This window comes from Acinonyx jubatus, chromosome D4, assembly GCF_027475565.1.
Source record: "Acinonyx jubatus isolate Ajub_Pintada_27869175 chromosome D4, VMU_Ajub_asm_v1.0, whole genome shotgun sequence".
NCBI classification, from domain to species: Eukaryota; Metazoa; Chordata; class Mammalia; order Carnivora; family Felidae; genus Acinonyx; species Acinonyx jubatus.
The window spans coordinates 67486347-67506836 of record NC_069391.1 but is presented as its reverse complement, the minus strand read 5'-3'; the positions used below and the strand labels follow the sequence as shown (position 1 = coordinate 67506836).

The 20490-nt window shown below is 43.1% G+C and overlaps 1 protein-coding gene across 5 annotated transcripts in view; it reads left to right on the top strand.

The window, feature by feature from the left end:
* Nucleotides 1-20490, top strand: part of NTRK2 (neurotrophic receptor tyrosine kinase 2) — a 336633-nt gene that overhangs the window by 189426 nt on the left and 126717 nt on the right. For 2 of the 5 annotated variants that reach the window (XM_015076265.3, XM_027048154.2), the window contains one exon: nucleotides 355-2825. The exons of the other annotated variants lie outside the window; for them this stretch is intronic. In XM_015076265.3, the coding sequence (XP_014931751.2) occupies nucleotides 355-383 (29 nt within the window). In that variant the 3' untranslated portion in view covers nucleotides 384-2825. Of the gene's footprint in view, nucleotides 1-354; nucleotides 2826-20490 lie in introns of those variants that run through there. 5 annotated transcript variants of the gene reach the window in all.

The following is a 20490-nucleotide window of genomic DNA, read 5'->3' as shown; positions in this document are numbered from 1 at the left end:
AACCTTATTTTACAAAAGATGCTCAGAAGTGGCTTGTCCAAAATGACACAGCCTCCATGCTTGCATAGCTTTGCTTTCAAAACAAAACAATGAAAACACAAGCAAAAAATCAGGATCAAACCAGATTTCCTTAAATGATGTGTAAAATCATTTAAGTGAAGGATGATGATAAATTATTTCCCCCAAAGCACTTTTTCACTCTCAGGACCTATGTGAGTGGACTCATTAAAAAAAAAAAAAAAGAAAAAAGAAAAAAAAAGTCCAGAGATGGTTTGCAGGATTTTAGAGCAATCTGAACAGGACTGAACTGCTCCTGAGCACTTTCCAATAGCAAGTCTGTCTACTTTATTTCAGGGCCCAGAGGTTCCCCCAAGACCGCCTGATAATAATTTGGTATTTGGAGGCTCCTATGTCACTGCAGGAACTAATGGAGGCTAAATCCATGGCTGATGGAGGAGAAGAGTTCTATGGTTATCTGCAAATTCTGGCCAGACAACATCTTGACGTCACTCCTTAGCTTCCATTACCTAGCCAAGCAAGAAGTTGCCTTCCAAAGAGAAAGCAGTGTGCTCTAATGACTAAGCCCTCAAAGTACTATGCCACTTTAACTATAGACCCATCTCCTCGATCAATCAGGACGGCAAGATGGAGCTGAGGAGCTCAGCAACATCCAAGTCCGGAGTTGGTCTTTAATTCAACTAGTCTGTGTAGACGTGTCCGAAAACCACGTCGTCTGACAGCACGGGGTGGTTTCCCAGTAGGATTTGCCAACTCGGCTCAAGGGCAGCGGTGCGTTATCCTCTCCTTGACTGCTGAGAAAAGTTTTGACAGGGTACAATGGAAACACACCTTCTGGGCTGAAAAAAAAATAAAAGAAAGAGAGAAACACTAACCAGCAACTCCCTCCTCCCCCGGCCCCGAATCATCAATCTTGGGTTCTTTCGAAGGGTGGGAATGCATTACTGCTTCCCCTGCAAGAAAACTGAATGCTGTAGACTTACTGTCATCCCTAAATGTGTGTCTTTCCTAGAGCAGCCTTGTAAATTAGCTAGGGTCCTAGGCCTGAGGCCAGAATTAAATTAGAATTGTCTCTAAATATGAACTGTATGTGTTTGTCCATGTAGCGCATGCCCCCTGTGAGTACCTAGGGCTATAACTCCCTAGGGCAGATGCATATACAGAATTCTGACTCTTTCCCTTTGATTCTGCTTCCAGTGAAAAGTGGATATTTATTGATTTCCTGCAGAGTGTGCCATACTTCCCCAGGTATTATAGTTCACGCGTACGTGTGTATGTGTGTTCTCGTTGGTTTCATGCTTATTAGGCGATTATGTAGAAAGCACAGATTCATAGACCAGCTAGGAGTAGGGAAATGAGACACAATAAGGAGAGGGAGCCTTTTAACTGCGGTTGAAAAGATCACACAGGGCACTCCTCCTGCTCCCCTTAACTGCCATACCCAAACCGTCATTGTGTTAACAATAAGGGGAGGAAGGGAGGTGATATTTTTCACAGAACTGCAGGGGTTTTGAACGTATTTGCAGCGTCACTTTGAGTACACACGAGCCCAAATCCTGAATTTGTCTTGAATCCAGGGCTGAACGAGCGCTTTAGATCAAAGGATGAGAGTCCTAAGGGTGACCCGGGGTTATCAAACCTCAGAACGCCCGGTGGGTGTGGCCCATTTTGTTGGTCGGGGACAGGATTTACAACCAGGTGGAAACAATTGCTTTAGCACTTTTCTGTATCTTTTGCCTATTCATTTTTGTCTTTCAAAAGTGTATTTTCTTCTAAGCATTTAATCGGCCAAGTAATAGCTGTATTGGGAACTGTTTATATCCCTTTCGAAGGCTGTGACCTGCACTTTAAAAATAAGCTAAGCCCATTCCGCCCAGCGTGAGTGTTCGGACGGAGGGGAGAATGCAGTTATTTTAGGATCCTTAGAAACTGCTTCGTTTACAGCACACTGGCTTGACAACTCATCCCTTGGGGGTCTTCGTGGCTCGAATCTGAGGTCCCAGACTAATTCTGTCTCCCTCTTGGTGCCGTAGCTCCCCATCGCTAGCTATAACAGCTTGCTATCATATTCTCTTTTCAACTCCAGAGGAGATGGCAAGAAGCTATCAAATAATGCTTTAAAAAGCAACTTGAGTTCCCTAGAAGAAAGGAAATGAATACATGCTGCATAATTACATTTAAAATGTAAGCCATGTTACAAATTCCACAGAGATGAAGCTCGGTTAGCAAACCAGTTTCAAGCACGTTTACATCTAAGTCAGATAAGAGATGCCATTTTATTAGCATTTGACCACTGGGTGATACCATTTGTTCTCAAAAAAGAAATGCTACTCAGAGGACACCGGGACCTCCTAGAGAAACCACACCAATCCCACATTTAATGGCCGAAAGGGGAAAATGACTATGGATTTAGGGGGAGAGACACTCTTAGTGATGTTCTCAGACTTGTTTTTACTTCCACACCTTTGGCCAGCCAAGATGGAAATATGCATGCCCCCACATCAGACATTTCAGTCTGATGTCACCTAATCATCAGTGATGTCCTGGAAGCATGCCGGTGGACGCAGAATCCTAATGCATTTCTTCTGAGCACTTCCCAAGGCCCAGCCTGACTGGAGCATGGGTGCCAGCAGGATGAATCTAGTCCGGTGGCACCTCCATTTTGGTTTCTGGTTGGTCATGCTTGCACGTGCCGGCAGATTGTGGACCAGGGCCAGCTCAGCAAACACAAATGCAGAGGAGTCTGTTATGCTGCTCAGAAGCTCCTGCTACCCAGATGCTGGGAACAGTTGAGTGCTCCCTGTGGCAAAGCAGAGATGGTACGATGGGAATTTTTCTGGGACGTGGCACTCAGTCCTGTATGGCCGCCATTATAGCAGAGTTCAGGTTCTTCTCCTTGTGAAGTACACATTTCCTCCGTTTTTGTTAATTCTGCAGCCCGGGAGGGTAACTCACTGTGGCAGAGCTTCTTCTCAGATTACCCATCATGCCAGCTCTCCATGTTCTCTTTATGTTCACTCACGTTGTAGTTGTTTGACTGAATATCCTTTTCCTTGGGAGTCCTCATTTCCCTTGAAAAGCAGGTAAGATGAATTTGCTCTATACCATGGACAGAACTGAAGAAAGAACTACGTTTATTTTAAGTTTACTTATTTATTTTGAGAAAGAAAGAGCAGAGGAAGGGCAGAGAGAGAGGGAGAGAGAGGATCCCAGGCATGCTCCACGCTGTCAGCATGGAGCCCGAGGTGGGGTTTGAACTCACAACCCACGAGATCATGACCTGAGCTGACACCAAGAGTCAGATGCTTATCCGACTGAGCCACACAGGCTCAGGCTACTGCTTCATTCAACCTGATAGCCGAGCACAAAGGCAGTCTTGCTGCTAAGACTCAGCCCCTAAGTGGGAGCCCCAAAGGGTTCTTGGATCCATGCTGCCCTCTGTCTGAGCCTCCTCCCTTTTGCTGAGAGAAGTCCGTGTCTTTCTGAATGTTTGGCCTCCTCAAACGAGAAAATTAGAAGGCAGTATTTGTGCCCAAAGGAAAAGAAAATGTCGGTACTATAGTGACTACCAGGACTGAGGAGGTTCCTAGGATGCCAAACATTCCATTTTAAAATGAGGACAGTCCCAGACAAAGCACAATGGATTGGTCGCCCTAGGTGGCATAGGCTTGGTGATTTCTGCTGGTAAGACAGAATTAAGTCTTAATGCCCCCAAAAGCCTTCAGGTACCCTAGAATGAGATATTTTAAAATAGAAATAAATAATACAAGTTATACTAGGAAATTTGGAAAACGTAAGAAACAAAGATGAAATAAAAAATCACCTGTAATTCCAACCATTAGAGATACCAACTGATATCAGTTAAATATGTATATGGCTTTCCAGACTTAAGAATATCCTTTGATATAAAGGATATTTGTACTGTTTGTTCATATTTCTTTCTTTTTTTAAGTGTTTATCTATTTTTTTTTTTTTTTGAGAGAGAGAGAGAGACAGAGTGCAAACAGGGGAGGGGCAGGGAGAGAGACACAGAATCTGAAGCAGGCTCCAGGCTCCGAGCTATCAGCACAGAGCCCGATGTGGGGCTCGAACCCATGAGCCATGAGATCATGACCTGAGCTGAAATTGGACGCTTACCCGACTGAGCCACCCAGGTGCCCCTGTTCACATTTCTGTAGTAATAGCTCACCTTGGGTGGATTGTGCTGGAAAGTCTGTAGAAAGCATGTTGGGTATGTTACTGCCAGTTTCAGATTTCTTATCTGCTCGGTGGTACTCAGGAGTTAAGATAGGTTGACAGGCTGAACGTGGCTGGCCACTTCAGGTCTGGCCTAGAGGGACCCTAAATCCAGAGGTATTCAGCTCACATGGTGAGTGTCACAGAGGAAATGAAGACTGTGTCGTGTGCTGGAAAGATTCAGGAAAGAAGAGGCCCCTCGTCTGCCAAGGCAGGCTGACAGGATTGGTTTAAGGTCAACACTTTTGATGACTCCAGATGTAGTTTATTGCTCAACCGAAGCAGATGATCACCTTTTGTCCCCTACTTGTTCGCCCTAGCCAGGTAGCTCCTCTTGGGGACCTGAGTGTGCTGAATCTTAAGGGCCTGGCTGGATACATCTAGTATGTTTCTCACTATTTAGGGACTGCCTTTCTTCCACCCAGGATCCCCCCAGGTTGTGCATGAATCTTTGATGAGTTGGAATGTCTCTTTAGTCATTCAGCCATCCCTAAACTTGATTGAGTTAGCTGCCTACTGATCTCCAGATTTTTTATACTGAAGGGCTTCTTTCTACTTCTGATGACTTAGGCATCTAGGCCGAGACCGGGATTCTGGCAAGGGGACCTTTATCGATTGTACAACATATGTAGTATGTCAGTGTTGGTATTAAGGTTGACAGATTCTAAAAATGAGTTCAGAATAGATAGATTCCTATGATCTGTAAGAGACAAGACTTGTGTGAGTTTGAACCCAAGCAGGGGTGGGAGGGAGGGGAGAGAAAACAACGATCTAACACCTAGTGTCTAAATTATTCTTATCACTTACCACACATGCTATGAATATGGGTAGACGTCAACATTCTCTTTATCCTGTTGCTATTATTTAGCAGCTATTTTAACTGTGCCATTGACATTCTGGGTGCAGTAAAGTAGAAACCAAACTCATTATTAGGTAATGATGAAATGTAGACTGAGTGCCATATTCCTAATGTTCCAACAACAAGGTGGTTGATGTAGAGGGGACAGGATACAATCCTATGCTAATTATATTGAAAGAGTTAGTCTTCACATTAGAGAATGTCTTTATTAGAGGAGATTACATGATATATCTGCTTGTAAAACAGCAGAGGTGTTACCACTGAGCAACCACCTGACTTGTTTTCTGGCAAGAATGGTGGGTGTCCTGGTCTGTTTCATGCCCAGTACTCATCCCCACCCCTGCTCTTGAACACAGTTCTCTACTGGAGTAACAAAAGTTGGCTTTCAGTCCATTGCTAAAGAACAGAGAGAAACTTAACTTGTTATCCAGAGACAGGACTCATACTCTTACCTTCTATCAGTTGAGCACTAACTAGTCTCACCCTGTCTTCATCCTGGTCTACTCCTTTTGAACCATAAATGTCAATTCCTCTGCCCTTCTCATGCCACCCCTCTCCCTCCTTTTCCCTGTGTATTGGGGTTCAGGAACCATGATGCTAATGATGACATTTCTTCCCAGCTCCTACTTCCATATTGCCATTTGCTGATACCCACAGAAGGAGATTTGCGTCCATAATCACTGCTTGAGCCTTATTTAGATAAGGCTGTTTGTTTCTTTCCAAGGGCTGTGACTTTTAGGATGTTTCTCTCCCTCCTGAGAGATTTTGTTTTGACTTGACAGTAAAATTCCTCTATTTACATATAACATCTTAGTTTTCCTTGAGCCGTACCCAGACTTTTATCAACATTGGTTTGGGAAGAGGAAAACACTCATTTCATTAGTAAGATACGGGGGATGGGTTGCTCTGCCTTGGATTCCTGAACACCTGAGCTTTGGGGAGGGAGATGATGGTAAGGTAGCAAAGGGAGTAAGATTGTCACTCACTTCCTGAATCATTCTTCTTCTCTGGGCTTCGTATACTATCTTTTGTTTCCTACAAATTTCACCCCAAGTCTCAACAGAAGTAGATCCTAGTCAGCTTTGGGTCTGACAGCTGATCTAAGGGTACTGTCCTTGGTGTTGACAACTCAGTGCCATCTTTTGTCCTCCTGAAGAGATCTGTGTCATTGAGGGCTGAGCTGCTGTGTGTGGGCCGGGGTCTGGGAGGGATTATTGGGTGTGGGGGGCAGTGAATTCATGTGGGCCCTCCACCCTCTGCACACTTCTGAAGGAAGGGACTTGTGCAGGTGGATATGGATGCCGGTTCCATACCAAACCAAGTCTGGGTGTTGCAGCCATCCCCTCTGTGAGGTCTTCCTGCTTCCCCACCATGGGGCAGTGAGCCTCTGGTGGTGGGGCACCTGCCTGCTGACTTATAGTGCTGGTTCACAGCACTTCGGCCCTCTGATGCTGCACCATGGTCTGCGGGGATGGGCTTGGGAGGGGTCTTTGTTGACTGCTACATGTTGCTTCACTTTCTTTCCCTCTCTCCTTTGATGCAAGAGAGCAGACCTGAAACATGACTTGTGTTCTTTTACTATGTTCAGAGACTCCATGGCTTGTCTACACCTATGTATGAGTGAGCAGTGGAGCTGGGAACTCGTTATTATATAGACATGTACACACGGAAATGAGATCTGTTATTTTGGAATTTGTGATGTAGTTGATAATTCAGAGCCAAACACGTATACCAATAAAGACAAGTGTGAGATCCATGGGTCTGTTGCCTGCTTTTGTTACCTACTGATAATTATTCTTACATGGACTTGAGAATATAGCTGAGTGTTGGGATTCCGAAAAGCACCACAAACAACGTCCTAGAAGTTGTCCCCATTTAGCTCCCAAGCAGAGTCTCTAGGCTTTTATGAAGCTCCCTCTGCACCCAGGCAGGGCCAGGATGAGGGTAAGGTGGGTGAGGGCCTAATTTTTTTTTTTTTTAATTTCTACATGTTTATTTCTTTTTGAGAGAGAGAGAACACAAGCAGGGAAGGTGCAGAGAAGGGGACGGTGCATCCCAAGTGGGCTCTGCGCTGACAGCAGAGAGCCCCATGTGAGGCTCAAACCCACGAACTGGGGCTTGAACTCACAAGCCGTGAGATCACGACCTGAGCTGAAGTCGGACGCTCAACCAACTGAGCCACCCACGTGCCCCAGGGTAAGGCAAGTGAGGGCCTCATTTAGGGCGCCAAATTCAAAGGGGCACCAACAGTCTCAGAAATCAAAATAAGTAATATTTTAATGAACTCTTTTAAAGGACAAAAAGTAATGCCAAAAAAATCTGCAAGAAAGTATCACAACTTTAAAGAAGGATGGATCTAAGAGGGCTGGGATTAAGTGAGGTCAGTCCTGGACGTTTAGGGTCACATCCGTCTTTCTTTAAAATTTTGATAATTTTTTCATTATAGACGTTTGTATTAATTTTTATTTTTAAAACGATTGCATTAAAATGTAATGCACCTCAAGCACTGAATTTCGGGTGTTCCCGCAAATTTTATGCACAGAGAATCTCTCTTCCGTCAGTGCTAGGCCTGTCCCCAGCCACAGGCTCCTTTCTGGCCTGGATCTGGCGTAAACCTCAAAGGTTGCAAAGGTCAGTTTTGTATATATGAACGGCTGGGCTGATTAGCGTTCAGTCTTCTCTCCCTTCCTGTATTCCTGGCCCGATTGTCCTTCCTCACCACCCCCCCCACCCCCCGTCTGACCCTGGAGAAACATTTCTCTGACACTCAGCACTGCCAGCATTAACCATCCTGTGCTACTGCAGAGACATACCCTCTCATTTTCTCACTGCATTTTTTTGTCTTGTATGTGACTCTCCAGAGTGAGGAAATTGAACAAGGCTGCCCCAAAAGTTGGAAATTAAAAAAAAAAAAAAAAAAAAAAAAAGAGAGAGATTCCTTTAAAAAGGTAAAAAAAAAGATCAAGAAGGTCAGGGGAACTTCTTGGTACATTTGAGAAATAATCTAGGGGAAAAAATTAGATAAAGGTCTAATAAGTAAGTGAAATTCCTTTTAAAAATGTATTAGATATTGCTTTTATTTTCTCATATTTGGAGTTTGAGTATTACATTCGCTGTATTAAGGGTATAATATTTGAGGTTTAAAACACTTCATTTTCACCTAGCTTGTTCTTTAATGTCATGAGTTTCCTTTGTAAAGTCTGCGTTGTTATTATTATTAAACAAGCAATATCTAATGCCTTTAACGTCCCAGGTCCTATGAGTTGGCTTTGGCACATTAAAAAACAAAACAAAACAAAAGGACCATGAATCCTTGTCAATGCTGCAGGACAGACATTATTACTCTGTCTTACAGGTGACCAAAGCAAGGCCCAGAGAGGTTAGGAGGAGAGTTAATGGACCCGAATTACACCCCCAACACATGGAAGAGTTTATATTCAGGCCTCAGTCGGCCTCCCTGAAGACTGGGGCTCTTTTGTCTAGTCTAGTGCTGCTGCTGACCTTTTCCAAAAACAAAGTCTGGCAGTTTTATAATTCTGCAAGAGGAATTGTAGTGTTGGCACTGCACCTTTCATGTGGGTTTATCAAGTTGTGCGGAGTGTATTAACCTTCAGACATAAAGGCTGAGGAAATGCCATATGGCGGGTTGTGAACTTACCGTTGGTGGAAAAAGGAGCCAGTAGTCACTGACCCCAGGCCCAGTCCGTAATGCAAGGGTTGACTCATGGCCTGCTGGGGCAGTAGTGAGTTTTTCTCCGTAGAGTATTTACCAGAAATACTGAATAATCATGAGTAATCAGCCCTTATTCTTTAATTAAAATCATGTAAACATCCCACTTTCTCCCCTCCCCAAGCCCATTCTAAAAAGTTTGCTTTTTTGTTTTATTTCCGAAATTCCTAGGAAAAGCTTTTGATACTACAGACCCCTAACTCTTTCTCGAATGCCTTCACTCTTCTGAGATTATCACATATGTTTCCTACGTGAACTTGATGTCCATCTTTCTTTTTTTTTTTTAATTTTTTTTTCAACGTTTATTTATTTTTGAGACAGAGAGAGACAGAGCATGAACGGGGGAGGGGCAGAGAGAGAGGGAGACACAGAATCGGAAACAGGCTCCAGGCTCTGAGCCATCAGCCCAGAGCCTGACGCGGGGCTCGAACTCACGCGCGAGATTGTGACCTGGCTGAAATCGGAGGCTTAACCGACTGCGCCACCCAGGCGCCCCGATGTCCATCTTTCAAAGGGCAGAGTTCAAAGAGTGGCAACTGGTTTAGGAGCAAATGGAGGTGCACGCATTTACTGAGTGTCTGTAGGCAGTGCTGTGAGGGTTGGGGCACCCCCAGTACCCACCTGGTCACCCTGTTCTAGGGAGCCCAAAGGGACACAGAGGCTAATAACACCTCTCCCCAAACATTCTACAGGCAACCAGTTTCGATGCCAGCCACGTGTGAGCATCTCGTAGGACAGACAGATCACTTTTCTTGCTCATACTCTATAACTCACTCTTTCATTTTCCATGCAAAGGTTCCTGTTTCCAAACTTTGCATTAAAAAGGGTCAAAATTCAGGGGTGCCTGGGTGGCTCAGTTTGTTGAGTGTCTGACTTTGACTCAGGTCATGATCTCATGGTTAATGAGCTCAAGCCCTGCATCAGGCTCTCTGCTGTAGCATGGAGCCCACTTGGGATCCTCTGCCCCCACCCCCCACTCTCTCTGCCCCTCCCCTGCTTGCACCCTCTCTCTCAAACTCAAACTCAACTTTGAAATATTACCAAAGAGAGAGTGCGATGGGTCTTTTGCTTCCCCTAGAATGGGGGTTGTGTCCATTTCTGCAGGTACCTAGGCACATTTGCCAGTATGGAAAGTCTTGCCCAAATGAAATGAAAGAAAACAAATCTCTGACGAATAAGCCTATCTGGAACATTTAACAATGAAACTCCAGGATGGGGCGGGGTAGAGGAGATGGGGATAAAAGTTCAGATCAGGCTCAGTATGTATAATCACATGTCTCTGGCAGATGCTGAATGTGTGTCATCAGGAAGTCACGTCTTTCCAGTGGCAGTAGTAAGTCATTGAATGATATTGAAAATTGCAGATGGAAATACTTATCAACAATTTTCTAAGTTTCTAATCATGGGCTGTTCAATGGATAAACAAGTGCGTTGGCATCTCTGGCTTCTAGAACCTTGCCCAGGACATTGTAGGTGCATGATAAATGTGGCGAATAACAGAGTGAACCAATAAAAGGATAATGGTATCTACTGTATTTGTAATCTGACTGTAGCTGTGAGGGAAAAAATACATCTCTACCTCACCGAGTGTCAGGCATGGCTACTATGCGAAAGGTTCCTCTCATTTCGGTAGGAGCCGAAGTTAGGCAGTCTTCCCATTTGAATCACATGTTATCCACCCCTGTGGCTATGTCAGTTCACTTTTGGGTGTAAAGCTTTTTTCCTGCTTTTCCCTTCCTCCTCCCAAGTGGCTCACATTTTGAGACTTCTCCTGTATGGTTTTGTAAAATGGGTTGCAGGCATGGTGATGCTTTATAATTTGTATTCCAAGACAATAATTTCTCAGGAGTTTCTCCTCAAGTTCCAAGGGTGACTTTATGGAAGAGAAGTGGCCACAAGAGAGATATGTAGAGGCTTCCAGAAGGAGGCCAAAACTAGAGGTAATATAAAGACTGAAAGAAGAGAAATTCTGGAGAAACAAGAATAAACTATACCCTCAGGGACTAAAAGCAGTGGCCACTGGGAAGATTTGAAGTTCATGGACCAAGAAGGGGCTGCTTAGAAAGACGATTGGGGTGCCTGTTGTCAGAAAGAAACTCAGAAGTTTCTAGGGAAGGAGGAGGGAGTTTTCAGGGTCAATGCTTTAGGTGTGTCAGATGACTCCTTCCTGGGACTAATCTGTAAGTTTCGAGTGAATATTTATCACACAGTTAATCGATGCCAGCCACTGTACAATATGCTTTACAAACATTTATCTCATTTGATCTATACAGCTACCTATGCAATAGGTATTATTATTACTTTCATAACATAGTGAAAAAGAATAAGGCCCAGAAAAATTAAGCAACTGGCCCAAGGACATGTAGTTACCAGGCAGAAGGGCTAGGTTTTGAACCGAGGCAGTCTGAGTCCGGCGTCTGTTTTCTTAAGCACACATGACCTAATGTCCGTCTCTCTGCCTCTGTCTCGCCAGCCAAGCTAGTCCTTTCTCATGTTCCCCCAACACACACACATTGGCCCACAAAAGATTTGAGGCAGTTTGCATTGGGAATTTAGCTAATTTAACAAATGAGATGTATTTACAACTTTCTCCTTTTGCCCATAGTTTAAACCCTGAAGTTTCCACCTACTCTATAAAAAGTACTTTTTGCATTCTCAACAGCCTGTGACAACACAGTAGGGAATGATCTCAAATGGTGAAGACCAGGGTCTCAAGGCTTCGTCTCTGATGGAGAGCTACTCAATGATAGTGACATGGCTTTGGGTGGTGATGGTAGAGCCACCTGGTAACCTTCTGTTGGAGCTTTGCCCAGCCTCTTTCTTCTCAAATACCCAGCAAAGCTGGGGCACACCACTGCTGGAGGAGATCTGTACCTATTTACCCTTGACCCTACACCATCCAGCTAGTCAGTCAGCTATTGGCAGCCATCAGCAAGCAGAAACTTTTGGACCTGTGATCCTCACTGTGGTGTGTGTGTGTTGAAAGAGAGAGAGAGAGAGAGAGAGAGAGAGAGAGAGAGAGAGAGGGAGATGGTACCTAGAAATTTTAAGAATCAAATCCTTACAACCAATATCTATCAAAATGGAGCCACTAGAAGTGAGGCCAGAGAATCTGCATTGTTCAGAAGCCCTCAGATGATTCTGATGCGTGTTGGAGTTTAGGACAGTTGCTTCAGGCCAGACTCACTGTAGAAAGTTCTCTTCCGGAAGGACCGTGAAACTTGGTGAGATGTAGAGGCAACCACTCTGGGGACATGTTTGTACTTTTGTTGCTGATCGGTTTTGCTTGGCCCTCCCTCCTTTGATGACATTTGGCTACCCTCTCTGGTCTGCATGAAGCTCTTATAGGTCTCTCTGAACATGCAGATATTTCACTCATGATTGGCTAGGACATAGGAGATGAGATTTGGAGGGCACAGTAACACAGGGGCTCACAAGGCATTTAAGGAATAGCCTCGTTATTCTAAGTACAAGTGCAATGTCTCCATGAAAAAATGACTCCTATTTCTAAACAATCGACATAGAAATGGACTTCGGTAACTAGATCCATTTATGAGTTGGCGGGGGCGGAGGGGAGGGTTCCTGATGTATTAACAATGTACTGGACCCAATGAAACAGGTAAATGAATAGCAGAAGAGAGGAATTTGTACTTCTTTATTATTTCACAAACACAGCATAAAATTACTAACATGCAAAAACTCCCAGGCTCTACTAGTTGAAGAAGAAAGGATCTAGGAGTAACTTGGCAAATTTTGTAATCTGCATAATCAACAAAATGCAGAAATGCCCAAACTGGGTCGGATTAGGCTCAGCACTTCTGATAATTTGTTTCTAAATGATAAGAAACTTAAGGTTTACTGTAGGGAGTCAAGTTCACGAACTCAGTTAATTTTCTTCAGAGAAAATATACTATCATAATGCAAAATGGTAAGAAGGGTAATTGCTACATAACTCAGCATTCGTAGTATAAGGAATGATTGGGAGATGATTTCATCCCTCCCACAAATTCTTAGTTTTCTTTTGGAATTTCATCTTACGTGATTCTTACATTACGTGCACAGTAATGTAAGAAGAGATAATGGGATTTAAGGAGAGAAATGATTGAATCACTGTGTCCCAATAAAAAGTGGTCAAATTGCATTTCACTACATAATGAATTCCGCTCCAACTTACTTTGACATAAATAAGATTGGGTAAGAGAAACCCGGAGTAAATCAAATAAATTAATAAAACTATTGAAGCTGCTTCAATTTTGTCCCCCAGACAGTGTCTGCTTATTTGTATAATAAAAGCTGCTTTTACAAATTAAAACCCTGGCATGCCACTCACTTGAAAGCAAAAATTTAAGGAAGAGTTAATAAATTCTGGGGCCAGACTAGGGTGCTTTCTAATTACTCCAGTATCAATAGTCCCTTTGGAAACTGAAATTTGAAACAGGAAAGAACAAGGTTCCACCTTCAACTAGACTTTTTTTTTTAAACCATAAGACTGCAGATACAGACGTGGGTACAATATTGATGATTAGCCGTTCTTTATATTTTCTTAATTAAACACATTTACTGAACATGAGGAAAGATTCTCATTTTGTCTACACAGAGGCTGTGTCTCCATTGGCATAACGTAGTGTGGTATTTGTGAGTCTCTCTACCACCACTAGTGGGGAGTTCATTATCTTGCAGAACAACCACGAGGAAAAATACAATTTTCAGTGTTTAATGAAACTGTGGTCTTCTCGTAATGCTTATGATGCTTGAACAATTTGTGAGGCACCATTTATCACAGACGCTTAACCCTGATTATACTGTGTATAGTGCCAGTAAGGGCGATTTAAGGTATTTCCTTTATTTGATGTATTTCAGGGCAAATAGGATCTTCTGTGACTACAGGATTATTTGTATTTTGCAGAACTGAGGTGTTTCCTCAAAATATTACACATAAAAAATCAAGCCACTGAGCTAAACATACAATGTATAAATTATGGACTATATGTGGTCCAAGAAATGGATGAGAGAAACCTGTCTTCTTGCTTTCTACTTACTTAGCCTAGGGCCGGAGAAAGGAGCAATGTCTTGAGTGGCCTGAGATGAATCTCCTGGATGAACTAGTACTTTGTAACTCTTTGGGGTAGAGATGATTACTGAAGTCCCTGCCAGCTACTCAACTTTGAAATCTGTGAGCTAATATAGCTTCATTTATCAAAAAAATATTTAGCATTTTATATATGGCTTTACTAACTGGAAACCTAAGAGACCAGAAGCCTATTTCCTGATGATCCCTTGAAAATGAGGTTCAAGTGACAAATCACTGAAAGGGAATCGAGCTCTAAATAGTGGGGTCAAGACCCCGAAACATGACCTCCAGTTATTAAACAGTTTTTTGAAGAACAGAGATTGCACATTTACAATTTCAGAGGCCCTAGATCTTTATGTTAAAGACACAATTTAGATGTGAGCCCCACATGGTGTTCTTTGTGCTGTAGTAAATTGAGTTTGTGAAATGAACTTACAGTAGAATGTGTTACCCTCTTTTTTATCTTTTTTTTTTTTGCTTTTAATAATCCTGAGAAGCATTATGTCAAGCACATGTGAAAGCCCTAAATGAGTCTATTCTTCTGAAGTTGGGCAACTTCAGAAGAAAAAGGTGTTGGACCTATTTCTTATGAGATTTAAATCAAGCATTCAGAATGGTTTTCCAACAACAATCATATTTTTTTTAATGTTTATTTATTTTTGAGAGATAGAAGCAGAGTGCAAGTGAGGGAGGGACAGAGAGAGGGAGAGGCAGAATCTGAAGCACGTTCCAAGCTCTGAGCGGTCAGCACAGAGTCCGATGTGGGACTCGAACTCACGAACCGTGAGATCATGACCTGAGCTGAAGTTGGACACTTAACCGACTGAGCCACCCAAGCGCCCCTTTCCAACAGCAATCTTGAAGATGCTTTTTTTTTTAATCAGCAAATTTGTACCAATGGTTTCATTAGCCAGAAAGATGAGATCTTCAAAGAACTCAGAACACATTGAAGATGGGAAATGGGACTCGGCTAAAGTATGTCCATGCAAAGAAATTCCCACAGTGGGAAGGCTAAGATTTTAAGACTTTGTGAGGTTGGCATGTGTTCCCATATTTTCTTTCAAAGGAGAAATTTCAGTTTGAACCGTGGGTTCATGAGAAGTTGCTTCCCAAACTTACGGAGCTGTTGGTCCCTAACCTGCTTAAAGCCTGACATTTGATGATTTGGAGGAATGTGATTGCAACCCAAGCATTGCCTAGACTTGGTGGTCAAGTCCAGCCTTGGTGCTTATCACTCAAACCTAGAGCGTCCACTCCTGCTTGGTGCCTCAAACTGTTTCAGAGAAGCTTTGCCTTAGTAACATGTGCACATTCCATTTCTTTCACTGTGCAGAGGTATCTGAGACTTGTCACTGGAGTCTATATGCCAAATGCTTTTCACTGAATGTGGTGAATGACAAGATTCTTTCCTGTCTTTTTACCCACTATCTCCCGTTACCTTTATCTCAACACCTTCTCCTTGACCTGACCCTTCATCAACTTGAAACCAGTTCTTACTTCCAGATTTTGCTTAGTTGGTGTTTTCTGGGCCACTGAATCGTTTTCACTGGGTAATATAAAACGGAGACAGAGTGAGCCAGGAAGCAGATGTCTCTTGGGTGGTGTGTGTCTTTGAGAGTTGGAATTTGAAGTCTCCGTATGAAAGGAACAGTGAATGGGTGTAATTAGTCAGGCTGATGAAGGAGTAAAACCTGGTAAGCAATTTTTCTTGACTGGCTTAATGAAAAGCATTAGCTATCAGTTTCTGCCTAAACTAGCTGAGGGTAAAACAAGTGTGGGGTTGGAACAAAAGATAAAGATTCTGCGTGGGCTTGGGCTCTGTTCCTGAGAATAAATTTTGCTTGGGCGGAAGGTATGCGGCTCATCCAAAAAAAGAGAGAGAGAGAGGGAGAGAGAGAAAGGAAGGAAGGAAGGAAGGAAGGAAGGAAGGAAGGAAGGAAGGTGGGAAGGAAGGAAGGTGGGAAGGAAGGAAGGAAAAGAAAGAAAGAAAGAAAGAAAGAAAGAAAGAAAGAAAGAAAGAAAGAAAGAAAGAGAAAGAAAGAGAAAGAAAGAGAAAGGAAAGAGAAAAGAAAAGAAAAGAAAAGAGAAGAGAAGAAGGAGGGAAGGAAGGGAGGGAGGAAGGAAGGAAGAAATGACTTGTGGCACTTCTTCATGCATTTTATTTTAGGAGAATTGATTTTATTTCAAGAAATGGAATAGGTTCTTACAAAGGTCCAAACAGGTATTCTGAAACCAAGTGTGAGTGTATTGCTCCTTTTCTTCATTAAGTTAGGCACTTTCCCTAGGTCAGCTTTCAAAACCCAATGAATTTTTTTTAATTTTAGAGAGAGAAAAAGCACGCATGAGCAGAGTAGAGGGGCAGAGGGAGAGAGAAAGAGTATCTCAAGTAGGCTCCACGCTTAGCATGGAGCCTGACACGGCGCTAGATCCAACAAGCCTGGGATCATGACCCGAGCTGAAATCAAGAGATGCTCAACCAGCTGAGCCGCCAGGTGACTCAACACCCAATGAATTTTTAAGGATTGACTTAAGGTTATTTCCCATTAGCCTGCATCTTCTCCTGGTTATGTGAATCTGGCCAAGAGCTGCTGAGGGCCTGGAGACATTCATCTCCAAGTGACTAGCAAGAAATTAAGCATCCCTTCAAGGGGATGTTTTTCTGCTATCAAAGGGATTAAAAAATAATACTCTGGCATCATTTATGACAGCTAGTAAAGGCCTTGGAGTCAAATGATGTGAGGCTCAAGCAATTTGATATCCAAAAACAAAAATGGCAGCCTCTCTGGAACGTGACCATAAACTGTACTAAGTGTTCTTCACACAGAAGACCAAATATATCAATAGCATACAAGCTCCCATCCCGAGTGTGGTCCGAGATGATGTTTCTCTTCATGGCTGTCGCCAATCACTGCCTCTAGGGATCCTGGGTGACCATCTACAATAAGATGGCAGCATCCATTCTCAGATTTGCTTTGTTATATAGATTCCAGCTTTCTGGCTTGGATGCCAGTCGAAAAACCTAAGTTGGGAAACTACAGAAGGGCTGGGTCCACATTGTTCTCCTTAAGGGAAAGATTATTTGTTAGTGTTATTTGAGGTCACACATTATTTTCTTGATGTTAATGGGGGACAAACGGGACACTGAGTTTTGTTTTGTGCTCTATTTGCTTAAGAGTCAAAGACATTTTATAAGAAGTGACAAAATCCATTTTTTTAAGGTACACGGCTTGCTGACAAACCGCAGAGTAGAGTAGAAAACAAAACAAATCCAGCCTTACTATTTTCCAAGTAGTTAATAATGCAAACGGAAGTCAGCCAGGACAAAGAAGGCAGAAGAAAATGTTATTCTTGGGGTCAGATGCTAGAGATGGACATTGACAGAACTTAACCAGTCTGGGAAGTGAAAGGAAAGGGAACTTGTTTTGAGATGTATCACGTCTGAAGTGTTTCTAGTACAGGATCTCAGCTAAAGTTCACATTTAGGCAATTACTTGTGGATGAGGAAAGTGCGCCGAGGAGAATTTAGGTAACGCTCACGGTTTCAGCAGAAAGTGGCAGAGACAAGATGCAAACTTGGGTTCTGCCCCACCACTTGTCACCAAGTACCTGGCCACCAACCCCATGGAGATCCTTAAGGGATTGGACCTGATCTTTGTAATGTTCCATACACAATGAGGTTGACCTTGACCCTTCAACCCATAACAGTGGATGGGTGGGTCCATAATCACGACAAATCACAGGTTACAAATTCTACTTTGGTTTAAATCCCTGAAAAACTCAGCCTTTGTCTATTGGCTAATTGCCCCATGGATAGACTATCTCCATTTGTTATTACTGACAGCAATGCCTTTTTTAAATGGCTCTTTGGAAACATTTTTTCCCTTCCTGTAATTCTAAAATACCCTTGATGCATTAAGCAGGACCCAAAAATACTTTTGTATTTTAGATTGGATACAACTTTAGCATATCATTGGTGGCATATTCTAAGGGTATAACATTTTCAGCCGTCACTGGGGGAAACAGTTTTCCTTTGACACCATCATTATTACCTGCATGGAGACAGTGGCATCAGACATTAAACCTGGCCTTTAATCCTGGTGCCACACTGTTGCTCTGGTGTGACCTTGGCACATCACATAACCTCAATCAACCTCTGTAAAAATACTAATGGCTGCTATTTGGGGGCACGTATTAAGACCCAGCTGCTATGCTAAACCCTTTGCTGAGGTCATTACGGTATGCATAAAATGAGGGTAATAATGCCCACCTGCTCTGGTTTTTCTGCATCTTCAGTGATTTTGAATGCATATAACACATCTAGCATAATGCCCGGCTCCTTGCGGTCAATAAGTGTCATTACCGTTCTCCTGTGTCTCCCTTTCCTTTTCCTCCTCGGCTCAGCTCTTATGAGTTCCCAGTCGCTCGGGCTCTGGTGCTGGAAACTAGCAGGTCCATGGATGTGACTGATCATTGCTAATGACTAGGACCCTCATCGTCCTCATGTGACAGGTCCTGAGCCAGGCCAGGGCTTATTCATTATGTTGATTCAGACATTTAACCTGGCAGGGAGGTTCTGAGGGTCTTATATGAGGGGGCCGTTTGATGAACTGCTGAAGTGAGGGTCCATGTCTTCATCTTCGCTTTGGGTGGTTTGTCCTGAGTAGAACAGATGTAGCTCAAACTTCACTGATCTTTCCTCATCCTCTGGGACCAGTAACAGCTCCATATGGAGGGAGGCTCATAGTTACCAGAGCAGGAATTTAGGAGAAAAATACTTCAGAGGTCTAGAAGAGAATGCCAAATATAAATCAGCTTCCTACTTCCATAATGTCTTGAAACGATCCCATAAGCAATCACCTCAATGTGAAGAGGCATGATTTAAAGAATGCTTATCTTGGAGCACCTGGGTGGCTCAGTCTGTTAAGCATCCGACTTCGGCTCAGGTCATGATCTTGCAGTTTGTGGGTTCAAGCCCCGCGTCGGGCTCTGTGCTGACAGCTCAGAGCCTGGAACCTGCTTCGGATTCTGTCTCTCCCTCTCTCTCTCTGCCCCTCCCCTGCTCGTGCTCTGTCTCTCTCTCTCTCAAATAAAGAAATAATTAAACATTAAAAAAAAAAACCCACTTAGCTTAAAAATGCTTATCTAACAAGAAGAGTTCAGGACTTGAGGTTCTTCTTGATCAGATAACAACTACGAAATATATCTGAACCTGGGGGATTATCTTCTTGCAACTTATATTCTAAGGAAATGCTTCTTGACCATCTTCAGTAAAGTACTCTGACTGGTTAAAGTCTCAGGGTGTCACTCTAAGGTGCTTTCTTCACTTGTAATATTTCTTTGAAGTCACAAATTTTATTTTATTTTTTAACAATTTTTTTTAGATTAATGTTTGTTTCTTTTTGAGAGAGAGACAGACAGACAGACAGAGCATGAGTGGGGGAGGGTCAGAGAGAGAGGGAGACACAGAATCCGAAGCAGGCTCCAGGCTCTGAGCTGTCAGCACAGAGCCCGATGCGGGTCTCCAACTCACCAACCGTGAGATCATGACCTGAGTAGAAGTCGGACGCTCAACCAACTGAGCCAGCCAGGTGCCCCTCAAATTTTATTTTAAACATACACTTGGGTTATCTAGGTCTGTGTAACAAACTACCCCCAAATTTGGTAGTTAAACTAAGAACTGTTTATTATCTGTCACAATTCTGTGGGTCGATGGTGGTTTTCTACTTTATGTGGTGGTGGCTTGGACATTAGGAAGGTCCAGGGTGGTCCCTTGTACATGGCAGGTAGTTGGTGATTGCTGGCTAGGAATTTTGCTGGGATCATCTGCCCAGGGCCTTCACTCTCCTCCATATGAACTTCTCCACATAGACATTTATGCTTCCTCACATCATGGAAGAGTCACCATCGTCAAACTTACCATAAAAAGCACAGCAGTGAAGGTTGCCAGGCCTTCTTAAGACTCGGGGTCTAGAACCAGCACTGTCTCACTTTCCTTGCACCCTATGGGTTAAAGCAGATCACAGGCCCTTTTTGGACTCACAGGGAGGAACTTATGCAAGAACATGAAGACAGGGAGATGTAGTTCACTGGATGTCACCGAAGTATCAGTCTACCACAACATAGGAATTTTGCACGCTATTCCAGAACATAACTGTTATATTGTAGTATAAAAGTATATCCCTCACATAGTCAAATAAAGTGCACTCTTACGGAAATTATGGCAATATTCATTCCATGGTTTTGCTTAACCTTGGCACACTACTGTGGTCATGATGCTTGGGAAAGGGAGTTCCAGGTTTTTCCTCTTTTCTCATCGGAGTCTTGGGAGGAAAGTGGGACACAGTGCAGATGATTGGTTCATTTATTTATCTTACTTAGTACACATCTATGGCTGAATTCCAAAGCCAATAGCAGCACTTGTTAATGCTATTCCTGTCTATGTTTTCACCTTTTAGCCCCTAGAATGGAAAGCTATAAATTAGAACTTACAAAAATATAGAAAGGACCCTGTTTTGTTAAGATGTCCGGGGATGTAACGTAACTTATTTGGCTCAGCCAATATGTTCTGTTAAAAAA